Below are 11,999 nucleotides of genomic sequence, written 5' to 3'. Positions count from 1 at the left end.
TCCCTATGTAGGAGGATTCCTCTTAGCTCAGCCAAAGTCACAGCTTATTCATTTAGTCATTCAACAAACGTTTATTGGGCATGACTGTGCGCTGGGTACATATACACATGGGGCCTCTGCCCTCCCCAAACTCAAGGCTGAGGCGGGAGACACCATCCATTGACATCATCCATTGACAAGGAATCAAACAAATCAGAGGATCACAGCTAGGGAGAGAGAGAGAAAACAGAGCTACCTGGGTGGACACCAGAGGAACCTAAAATAAATTTCCATATTAAAAAATATATATTCATAGGGACACACAGTTTTGAGAACATTAGCCCCCTGTGGCCCCCTTCACCTGGCAAAGCAATAAAGCTGTTCTTTTCTACTTCACCCCCCAAAAACATATTTACATGTTTCAAAATTTTAATATAGTAAGTCCCCTACGTACGAAGGAACTTTCAAAGATGCGAACGTGCGTTCTCATGTCCAATCACGTAAGTTAGTTCACGTGTCTGACGTACATTGTCATGTGTGTTCATTCATGTGTGTTCATTCTCTACAAGTGCTTTGTGTACTTTACTGTACAGTACTGTATCTTTATTTCAAGCCCAGGATGTCTGGAAGCAAGCGTAAATGTAGTGGTGATGTAGCTGGTACTATTGTACTTTTCAAGGTGCTATACTGTAAGATTAAAAATGTTTCCTTTATTTTGTGTGTTTGTTTGTTTTTTATGTATTATTTGTGTGAAAAGTATTATAAACCTTTTACAGTATGGTACTATACAGCCGATTGTGTTAGTTGGGTACTTAGGCTAACTTTGTTGGACTTACAAAAGAATTTGACTTACGAACGTGCTCTTGGAACGGAACTTGTCTGTATGTAAGGGACTTACTGTACTTCACAAGGGCAGGCAGTGAGCAGTCTCCTCCCCACTTTGCAAAGGCTCCCTGGTCACCTCCCCAAGAGCATCAATCCTCAGTGGAGATGATATTGTCCCCAAAGGAGTGAAAATTGGTTTAGGGGTGTGTGCAAAAAAACCTGTTTATGTATAAAGCACAGGTATACACAGACTATATATGTATAGATATAGTATAGATACATAGTACCTCTGTTGTGTTAAACTTTTGTATGGGACAATTAAGAAAAAAAAAGTCTAAAAATGATTGTTCCTTGAAGCGTAATAATGAAATAAAACTGGAAAAAATCTGGTCTAGCAGCAGCCACCAGTCAGATTTCTTGTGAGATCATCTAGAGATATTCTAGGCATTTCCAAGCAAATATCTACATATCCCTTTAATCCTTTTTTTTTTTTTTTTTTTTACATAAATGGTAACATACCATTCTGGGCATTCTTTTTTTTCACTTAAAATATATGTTGGCTTGCAGTCCATGTCAGTGAACAGAGCTTGCTGGTTCCTTTTTAAGAGCTGTGTAGTATTACTCTATGTTTGAATGACATTTATGTAACCAGTTTCCATGGATGGTCACATAACGTTGGCAACACATAATGTTTTTTCCTATGTTTTGCCACAATAAAGTGCTGCACCGTACAGTGGATAACTGCACTGATGTCATTTCACATACGAGTGAGTGTATCTGAAGGAGAAATTCCTGGAAGTGTGATAGCTGGCTTGGAAGGTGTGTGTATTTGTCATTTAGGTAGATATTACCATTTGTTCTGCGTAAGGGTTTGTACCAGTTTCCTTCTGCATCATCAGAATAAGAGAGTACCAGTTTCCCCAGAGCCTCACCAACCTGGGGAGTTATCAAACCTTTTGATCTCTGCCAATCTGATGGATTAAACATGGTCTTGCAGTGTAGTTTTAAAGTTCATTTCCCTTATGAGATTGAGAATCTTCTCTTGTGACTAAGAACCATTTGTGTTTCTTTCTCTGTGAGCTCAAATTTAATATCCTTTTTTAACTTTTCCATGGACTGTTGTAATATTTTTCTTATTGATTGTTTCCAAGAGCTCTTTATATATTATGGACACTGTCCCTTTGTGTTATGAACTGTAGTTTACTCCATTTGTCATTTAAAAATTACTTATAATTTATTTAATTTATTTTTTGAATTGTCATTTGTCTTAACATTGTTCAGGGTGAGGAGATAAAGTAATTGAGTTACGTTTACCCTTCTCTTTGATACCCTAATTTAAATACTAGGATGTAAAGTGAACAATATTTAAATACTATGCTATAAAGTCAATACATCTTATGTTACATGATATGGAGATAAAAGAGGGAAGAAAACAAAGATATTTGGTTTATATATATATATATACATATACATACATATGTGTGTATATATGTAATATACACACATATTCATAAAAAACAAGAGAGAAGTACTCATGACAGTTATAGTCTTCATTTCTGTAATTGGCCACATGGTTGTAGCTGGCATTATAACTACCTTCCGAACCACACTTGGTAAAATCTCTCTTAGTCTACTGGGGTTGCCATAACAAAATAGATTACAGACTAGATGGCTTATACAACAGACATTTATTTTCTCACAATTACGGAGGCTAGAAATGCAAGGTCAAGGTGTTGGCAGGGCTGGTTTCTTCTGAGGCCTCTCTCCTCGGCTTGTAGACGGCTGTCTTCTTGTTGTGTCCTCACATGGCCTTCCCTCTGTGTGTGTTGTCATAATTTCCCCTTTTTATAAGGACACTTGTCATATTGGATTAGGGCCCAATCTCCAGCATAGGAATTCTGGGGGGGGACACATGCAGCCCGTAACAGTATGTTTGAGGAACAGAAAGGCAACTGGTGTGTTGGGGGTGAAGGTGGTGGGAGGGAAAGTCAAGGAGAAGTCTGGAGAGGTTGGCAGAGGATTCAGAGCTATCATAAGAACTTGGGTTTTGTTTTCCACCAGAGGGTTCTAAGTTACGCTTTGCAGAAATCCTCTGCAAGGGCCTTCCAGAGGGTGAGAGAGGTGACCAGGGCACCAGGGCGGAGGCTCCCACAATCCTCCAGGTGAGCAATGAAGAGGCCTGGGCTGGGGTGGGAAGGAAGTGTGTGCTTTTGAGGCCATAAGAAGGAAAGGACTTGTGGGTCAGTGTGTGGAACAGATATCAGGCAGTTGGAAGTTGATGGAAAAAGTGACCTGGTCAGACCTTCCGAGGAGGGCCTGGGAGGCTGAGACCCCATTTCTTGTTGACTGTGGTTTCCTGAGACCCCATTTCTTGATCACTGTGGTTTCCTTAGATTTGAGCACGGTGCTGGGCATGTAGTGGGTGGCCAATGAATGTTTGTGGAATGGGTGCGTGAGTGACTTAAAGCCAGAAATGGAAAAACTTGAGGATGTTGGGTTTGGGAGAGAGTAGAGTCCAGGGGTGCATGTGGGCCTGAGTGGGGGGCTCAGGGTCTCTGGTGCTCTCAGTGCTCTGGATGGGGGGTGGCAAGCAGACTGCAGAGGTTTACCTAAGACTCCTGGGATGACTTGAGATTTTTTTTTAATTAATTTATTTATTTATTTTGGGCTGTGTTGGGTCTTCGTTGTGCACAGGCTTTCTCTAGTTGCAGTGAGCGGGGGCTACTCTTGATTGCGGTGCACGGGCTTCTTATTGCAGTGGCTTCTTTTGTTGCGGAACATGGGCTCTAGGTGCGCGGGCTCAGTAGTGTGGCGCACGGGCTTAGTTGCTCCATGGCATGTGGGATCTTCCTGGACCAGGGCTCAAACCCGTGTCCCCTGCATTGGCAGGCAGATTCTTAACCACTGCGTCCCCAGGGAAATCCATGAGTTGAGATTTCTAACACAGACTTGAAGTAGTGAGCTCCCCATCCCTGGGAGTGTGCAAATGGGGGGGCACATTTCCAGAGGGTTGCAGAGGAAATCTCTATCCCAGGGAAGGTTTGGAGCTGGGGGAAACTTAGTCTGGTCTAAGTGAGTGTCCTTTGGGTTTCCCAGCAGCCCAAGGGTGGCAGGGGTTTCTGCATCCTCCTCACTTCCTGTGACTTCTGAGACTCAGCCTGTCCCACATCCCTTCTCTGTGTGTGTGTGGCTGGCAGTGCCCTGACATCATGGTTTGGGGTAGGTCTGGGATGCCAAGTTTGCTGCAGCCATCGTGGTTCTAAATTCGGCTCTGCCCTTAAGGCCTTGTGCTTGGAGGTGCTGCCCCCTGGTGGGAAGAATGAGCAGTTCCCCTCACCACTTCATAACCTCCTGGGAGATCTTGCTGATTCTACAGGTTGAGGCTGCCAGCAGGAGGGAAGGCAAGGGAGGGGGTCCAACCTTGCATGCTTGTGATATGGGGATCTGAGCCTGTCTGTGAGGCTGTCCTCTCAGCTGAGGACCACCCACTGGCCTGTGAGGGGGCTGGAGCCACTGCCCAGGACACAGTGGTACAGGGTGGGTGGGGATGACCAGGGCCTTCACTCCCTCCCATTGCCTGATGGCAGATGGGGGAGTGGGGTGGGCTCACACGCTCCACGAATATAGGAGTTTCCACGCTGGAAAATTCCTGCATAAGAACTAGTGCTGGCAGGTGAGTCAGAGAGAAAAACACATCAAGTGAACAAATAAAAACCAAAACCAAAGAGACACACAGAAAGACTCAGGGAGAGACAAAGCCTGTGAGTGAAGTTCAGTAAGCATTGACTGTTTGAATGAATGAATGAATGAATGATCCCTTGGACCCAGCATGAACGTGGATAAGCTCTGACAGCTCAGGCTTATTTTGTTGCTACATTGGGAGGATGTGTCCAGGCTGCTGGCCAGGGATCCTGACATTAACTGGGCTGAGCTAGACGGCATAAAGGCAAAGGGTCCTGCCTCCAGCAGGGGCCTCGGTGGCTGAGGATAAGGACAGAGCAGGGAGAGGGGACTGAGGATACCCTGTGGGGAGAATGTCCAGACCCTCCACCCTGCAGGTGGGGTAGTAGAGGCTTCATAGGACATCCTCAGGGCAGGTCCCAGAGAAAGCCCCTGGGGTGGCATAGTAGGAATATGCCGAGAGAGGTCTGGGGAGATGGGGTGAACTTGGAATGAAACACTAGTGGAATGGAAGGTGGTGGGGATGGACAGCCCAGGGCAACTAGCACTGGAGACTTGTGTGGGGTTGGCAGGAGAGAGCCAGTGTCCAGGGGGACCCCCCACCTGGGGTATCTGCCTCAGGGTCACATTGTGCTGGGCAGTCCTTGTAAATGTCACTGGCTGTTGGTGTCTCAACTAATGAGATGGGACCTTATGGCTGGTCCTGGGGGTGAGTTCCGGGAGCCTGAGAATACCAGGATGGGGTGTCCTGGGGTTCACCAGAGGGCAACCCTGGGAAAATGTCTTTGGGGAGGGAGTTGGGGGATTCAGAACACAGGTGCATTAGTGGGGTCATCACATGATGGTCCTGGGGGCCGTAGCCTTCCTGGGAGGATATTCCAGGAGCTGAGGAATGGGGTCAGGAGATGCACTGAGAAATCACGTGGGAGTACTTCTGGGGGAGTTACAGAGCGGGGGTGGGGTGGGCTGAGAGCAGAGGGGGCCATCCTGGGGGCTTTGGGGGTCTCAGAACTTGGTGTTCTTTGGGGGTAAAGATGGGGGATGGGTTGTGGGAGCATCTGGATGGAAGGAGTTTGGGGAAACGAATCATGTGGGGAGGTCAGAGCTTTGGAGGAGGGTGGAACTTGGGGGATGGACTTTGAACACTGGGGGATCCTTTAGTGTGTTATTGTAGGGGAGACCCTTGAGGGTCAGATTCTGGATCTTTGTGGTGGTGTGGGAATGCAGCACTTGTGGGGGGATGTTCAGAACATCAGGGTGTCAGAGAACTTTGGATAATCAGACCCGGGAAACCAAAGAGTGGGTGGATTTGGGGTGCTGAGAACCAGGGATAGTTTTGGAGTGGGCTTGGGAAGGAGATCCCAACCCGAGTGTGGTGGGAGACTAGGATTGTGGGAGATGGGTTTGACAGGGTTAGCACATGGTGGTGTGTGTGTGTGTGTGTGTGTGTGTGTGTGTGTGTGTGTGTGTAGGGGGGTTGATCGTGGGGGACGGAGGGTCAGGGAGTCAGAACTGGGGTGTCTCAGGGGATGGCTCCTGGGAGGTGAGTCAAAGCAGGGCAGAACCAGGGATGTCTTGGGAGGTAGCCCACCAGGGCGGGTGTGTCTGTGGGGTCACAGCCAGGCGCATCTGGGTGGGTCCAGCAGTGGACTGGGCCCGGCCTTGGGGGAAGGCAGGACGGAGCCGTCTGGGTAGCAGAAACTTTACTGCCCATAACTCGCCCCAACCCCGCACCGCGCACACCCACCCCTGGCCGTGTCAGCAGCATTTGCGGTACACGACGTGGGGCCCCTGCTCTTCGTACTGCTCCCGCAAGACCCAGCAGAACTTGAAGGCGCTCAGCGAGGCGAGGATGGAGCCGCCGATCCACACGGAGAAATTCCTGGTGGGCTGGGCCGCCACTACCACGTGGGCCTCTGGGGGCAGACCGCGCTGCAGCTCAGCGCGGAAGCGATCCTCAAACCCGGTGAAGAGTGAAGAGCCCCCGCAGAGCAGCACGTTCTGGGCCATATCGGTCCGCAACTCCAGCGGCACCTTCTGAAGACTCTGTTTCGCCATGGTGGGGACGCCCACGGGCGACAGCCCTGGGATCTCGGGGGGGCTGAACAGCAGTTCAGGGCACCGGAACAGCTCTTTGCCCAGCGTGACCATCCGCCCGTCAGGCAGCTTCAAGGTCTGGCGGCATTCCTCCTCGGGCCGGGCCTGTGCCTTCAGGAAGTCGGAGGCCACATAGCAGTAGCGGCGCTTGATGTTCTCCACCGTGTCCAGGTCCTGCCGCCCCAGCGGCAAGCCAGAGCCGAGCAGCATCTCCGCCAGGAAGGCGGTCAGGTGGGTGCCCGCCAGGTCCAGGCGCTCTGTGGCGTGAGGCAGGTTGTAGCCCTGGAAGACGGGCACCGTGTAGGTGACCCCGTGGCCTGTGTCCACCACCAGCCCGCTGACCCGCCCGTGCGCGTAGGCGGACAGCACTGACTGGGAAGCCACATACATGGCGGGGGAGCTCAGTGACTCGAAAGCCACCTCCACCAGCTTCTCGCGGTTGGTGGTGGGGCTGAAGGGCGGATCGGAGAACAGCAGCGGGTGGTCCCGGGGGTTCACGAGGAGGTCGTGTTCCAGCATGTGGCGCCAGATCAGCTCGGCTGCGTCCCAGTCCACCACGATGCCGTTCCGCACGGTCTGCACCAGCATCAGCTCAGGGCGAGCGCGGGCTGCTTCGCCGATGAACGCCTCCAGCACCGGCGGCCCGGTGGTGGTCGACTTCTTGGGCTGGCAGCCGACGACGGTGGCCACGGTGTAGGTGGGCCGGGCCTGCCCCGCGAAGCCCACCTTACAGGTGCCTGTGCCCATGTCGATGACCACCGCCCGGGTCTTTGGGGGCAACCTGTCGCCCACCATGCTGGGGGGTTCTTGCGGCATGGTATTGTTCGCCAGGATTGAGCAGGGGTTCGAGCTAGGCTTGGGAGCCTCTGGGGAGGTCTGGGGCCCCGGGGGGTTGCCCCGATTTGGATCCATGGCTGTAAGTGGTCGCGTGGGTTGCTTGGCAAGGCAGCCCACTTTCCTCTGGGGTGAGGGGGGTGTGGAGAGAAAAGGCTGAGGCCAGGCCTGGGGCAAGCACAGGCGGAGAGAGGGAGAGGGGGCGGGGCCGCTGCTCTATGACGTCATTTTGCTGCTCACAATGCAGGAGTGGGGTGGTGGGATGTAAGGGTGAGCCCTTCCTTGCTCCAGAAAGCTCCCAGAGTATTTAATCTGGGTTCCCCTCTCCGCTCTCTTTTTTTAAAAATTAATTAATTTTTGGCTGCGTTGGGTCTTCGTTGCTGCATGTGGGCTTTCTCTAGTTGCGGCTAGCGGGGGCTATTCTTTTGTTGTGGTGTGCGGGCTTCTCATTGCCGTGGCTTCTCTTGTTGTGGAGCATGGACTCTAGGCGCATGGGCTTCAGTACTTGCGGCACGTGGGCTCAGTAGTTGTGGCGCACGGGCTTAGTTGCTCCGTGGCATGTGGGATCTTCCTGGACCAGGGCTCGAACCCATGTCCCCTGCATTGGCAGGTGGATTCTTAACCACTGAGCCACCGGCGAAGTCCCTGTTATCGCTTTTCGATGCTAGTCATTCTAACAGGTATGAGGTGATGTCTTGTGGCTTTGATCTGCATTTCTCTGATAATTAGTAATGTCGAGCACATTTTCACATACCTGTTGGCCACTTGTATATCTTTTTTGGAAAAATGTCTATTTAATTCCTCTGCTCCCATTTTTTTTTTTTCGGTACGCTTGCCTCTCACTGTTGTGGCCTCTCCCATTGTGGAGCACAGGCTCCGGACGCACAGGCTCAGTGGCCATGGCTCACGGGCCTAGTCGCTCCGCGGCATGTGGGATCTTCCCGGACCGGGGCATGAACCCGTGTCCCCTGCATCGGCAGGTGGACTCTCAACCACTGCGCCACCAGGGAAGCCCGGTTTAATGTATTTTTAAAGCATCTTTCTTTGACAGTGATTAATTAGTTCTCATTTTCTACTATTTACTTAGTTGTTCAACACTAGTATACACACAAAGTAGTTTCAGAAGTGCTAATGCGTGTCATCTGAAAAAAAATTTTTTAAAAACTAGAGTACAGAATTTCTGGACAGTTCTTTTTGTATTCAACCTTACAGTATCCAGTCAAAACAGTCTTCTAAAGTAAATCTGGTTTCCTTTTTGCCCCGTTCGTTGTGGTTATGTTATTCATTTGTCATACAGTTAGGTTCATTTGTTATAGTTTGCATTCCCTCCCCTATCTGGGGGATTACTTTTTCTTTTTAAACCCACAGTAATATTCACTCTCTGTGGTGGTTGGCACAGTTCTGTAGGTTTTGGCAAATGCTAGAGTTATGGATCAATCAACACAGTCACGACTGAACATGATACACACATGAACATCAACACATTTGTGACAGAACAATTTCATCACTCTCAAATCCCTTTGCTCTGCCCCTTTGTGGTCACCCCCCTCTTACTCCTTGCCCCTAGAAACCACTGATTTGTCCTTCCCTAAAGTTTTGCCTTTTCCAGAATGTCATACAATGGAATTATACAATAAATGTCTTTTTGTCTCTGGCTCCTTTCACTTGGCACAAATCTGATTTAAATTTAGGTATGTTACGTACAGTACAATGTAGAGACCTTAAGTGTACAGTTCAGTGTGTTTTGACAAATGCATATACCTATGCTGCTACTAAGATACAGAACACTCTCCTCACCCCATAAAGTCCCTTCATGTCTCTTCAGTCAATCCCTGCCCCTCCCTCACAACCTGAGCTTAAATGCAACCACTGTTCTGATTATTTTCCTATCACAGATTTTTTGCTTGTCCTTGAAATTCATACAAATATAACTGTACAATATTTACTCTTCAGTGTGGCTTATTTTGCTCAGTATAATCCCACAGTGAATTTTAATTAATTCATAATAAAAGATGAAATAAATCTACAATGTTTCCTATACACCAGGAAGTCTCTTAAGTGTTTTACATGTATTGATTGAATCCTTAGTATATGTCTAAAGAAGTAGGCACTCTTATTGTTTCTATTTTACAGATGAAAAAACTTTGGCATGAAAAGTTTGTCACTTGCCTAAGGTAACTATCTCTAGAGAACCAGGATTGAGCAGAATAAGAGATTGAACTGTGATAACTTAAGAATGAAGACTACCCTTGATCCCATGGGGAGTTCCCGAGCTGAGGCTGACCCTTCAGGGGTGTCTCAAATTGAGGCAAAGTAATTGTACCTTTGTACCCCGCAAATGAACCAGTCATTGGAAGTGGACTGGCCCCTGGACAGTTGCCATAATCTTAGGTGTGGCACTTTTCTTTGGCCCAGGGGAATTCCCAGAGAGGTTGTCAGCATGAGCCATTAGCAGCCAACACTTCCAGCAGCTGGGGAAGTGACTTAGTCCTAAAAGAAGAAACTGGGGAATATACTGGTCTCCCTTATGGTCCTCCAATTATGCCACTCAGATGTACTTACTTCTTACAGTGAATGCACATAGGATTCTGGTTGCTATTGTTGCCTGGAGACATTTCCAAGAGAAAGATAAATGGCACGAACTACAGACAACTGTCCACAGCAGCTATTCTCAGCTGTTCTAAGCATCAGCTGCAACTGACACTTATCACTTTCCTCTACTACCCTACCCTACCCTACGTTCCTTTCACCCTTGACTAGCATCTCCACTGGTCTAGGTGGCTTACCTGGCGGGATGATCCAGATCATCGAGGAGTCTGAACACCTGGTCACCATACCTTTCTCAGGATAGAGCTGCTACACTTGTTCATCAACAAAATCGGGAAAAGAATATCAAGAGACATCTCATTGGATTACCTGAATTCCGAATGTTTTCTTCTTTGCCCTCACTGTGTAATAGAAAACCCACATCTTCTGGGTGACAGGACTAATTACCCATGCCAAAAGCCATGGTGACGTCTTTCCTTGTGTGCTGGCCTCATAGCAGCCATAAAGTTCAATGGGGTTCTTACTTTGCCTCCCAGTGGGAGTGTTTGCCTTCTGGGAACCAGGACGTTTAGGTTATTTTTTGCACTTTCCTCCCAAGAACCCCATATCCATCTTGAAGAACACTTGTGGAGGAGACTAGTTTAGACCACAGATGTGAGTATATCAGCACTTTGACAGCACCCAGGATGCTAGAGTAGTTGATGGAATTCCTGGGTAGGGACATGAAGTTTCCACCCAGGTGACTGTTAAGAGTAGATTCTAAGAAGCAAAAGGGGTGAGCAGTTCTGGTTTTCTTCCCCCGCAGAGAACCCATTTACTCTACCTTGCTGCACCTTAGAAGGTTAGTCAATATGAACTGTACCAATGGGCTTTCTTGCCTTATGGCTTCTGGTTGGGTTTAGTCAATGGGGAGCCTGGGCATGAAACAGGAGGATGAAATAGACTGAAGTCTGGCACTGGCTATTTCTTGCAGAACCTGGGTCTGGACACCACCCCTGTCATCCTCTCAGCTCCTCGAATATGATTCTTTCCTCTCTTATCTCTGGATTTCAATAAGCATTCCCTCCCCTTGCCCCTTCAGGCTTACGGGTGTTAGAGCACTGCCTTTACCAGCTACTGGATACCAACCGCCTTTTGTGGTCTTTCTATTGATACATCCTTCCTACACTACTCTGTAAGTAGCCCTTTTATGAAAACTCTACTTGAACTGCCCTAGTCTGAACGTCTCAGCTGTTTCCTGTTGGGGCTCTAAGAGGCCAACTCATTGAAAGTATAAGGGAAAGTCCTAACAATAACCCATAAAACCCAACAAGAGCAGGATCCACCAAGTCTTTTCTGCCAGTCCATCTTCTCCCACCCCCTCACCATCCCCAGCTTGTTCACACTGGCCTCCGTGGTGCGGGCCTCGGCGTACGCTAAGACCACTCTTGCCACACGAATTCATGTGACTCACTGTTCCAACTCATTAAGGTCTCTGTGCAAGTGCACCTTAACTAAGAGACTTTTCCTTCCGATTCTACATAAAATAGCAGGATCCCAATCCCCTTTAACTATCTTACACTGCTTTCGTTTTCTACATCACACTTATAACAACATACTTTCTTGATTTTTCTGTAGGGAAAACCATTAGGATGTATTTTAATGGCAAAACTTGAGTTTCATTCATTGCTATAGACACCAGTGTCTCAAACAGTGCTTGGCATATAGAATACACTCAATAAATAGGCTAGTGGTTAAGAGCACAGACTGTCTGGATTCAAATATGGGCTCTACCATTTACTAGCCAGTGAACTTGGGCAAGTAATGTAAGTGTACCATGACAGTTTTCTCATCTGCAAAATGGGATATTAATAGTCCACCTTTCTTAAGCTTATACTGAGTACTAAGTTAATATCCATAAGGCATTTAGAAGAGTGCATGGTCTTTGGGAAGAGCTATATAAATGTTCAACCATTTATTATTATTATATTTATTATTATTTTTTGCGGTATGCAGGCCTCTCACTGTTGTGGCCTCTCCCGTCGCGGAGCATGGGC

General features: G+C 48.3%; 1 protein-coding gene across 1 annotated transcript; it reads right to left on the bottom strand.

Moving 5' to 3' along the window:
* Nucleotides 1-6,243: 6,243 nt before the first annotated feature.
* ACTL9 (actin like 9) lies at nt 6,244-7,494 on the bottom strand. The gene has a single exon (XM_030880389.2). The coding sequence runs from the start codon at nt 7,492-7,494 to the stop codon at nt 6,244-6,246; it is 1,251 nt and encodes a 416-aa protein (XP_030736249.2).
* Between the last annotated feature and the right edge of the window lie 4,505 nt (nt 7,495-11,999).

Source organism: Globicephala melas, chromosome 3 (assembly GCF_963455315.2).
Source record: "Globicephala melas chromosome 3, mGloMel1.2, whole genome shotgun sequence".
Classification (NCBI taxonomy): Eukaryota; Metazoa; Chordata; class Mammalia; order Artiodactyla; family Delphinidae; genus Globicephala; species Globicephala melas.
Note: the sequence above shows the minus strand (reverse complement) of the source record. Positions and strands in the feature narration are given on the sequence as shown.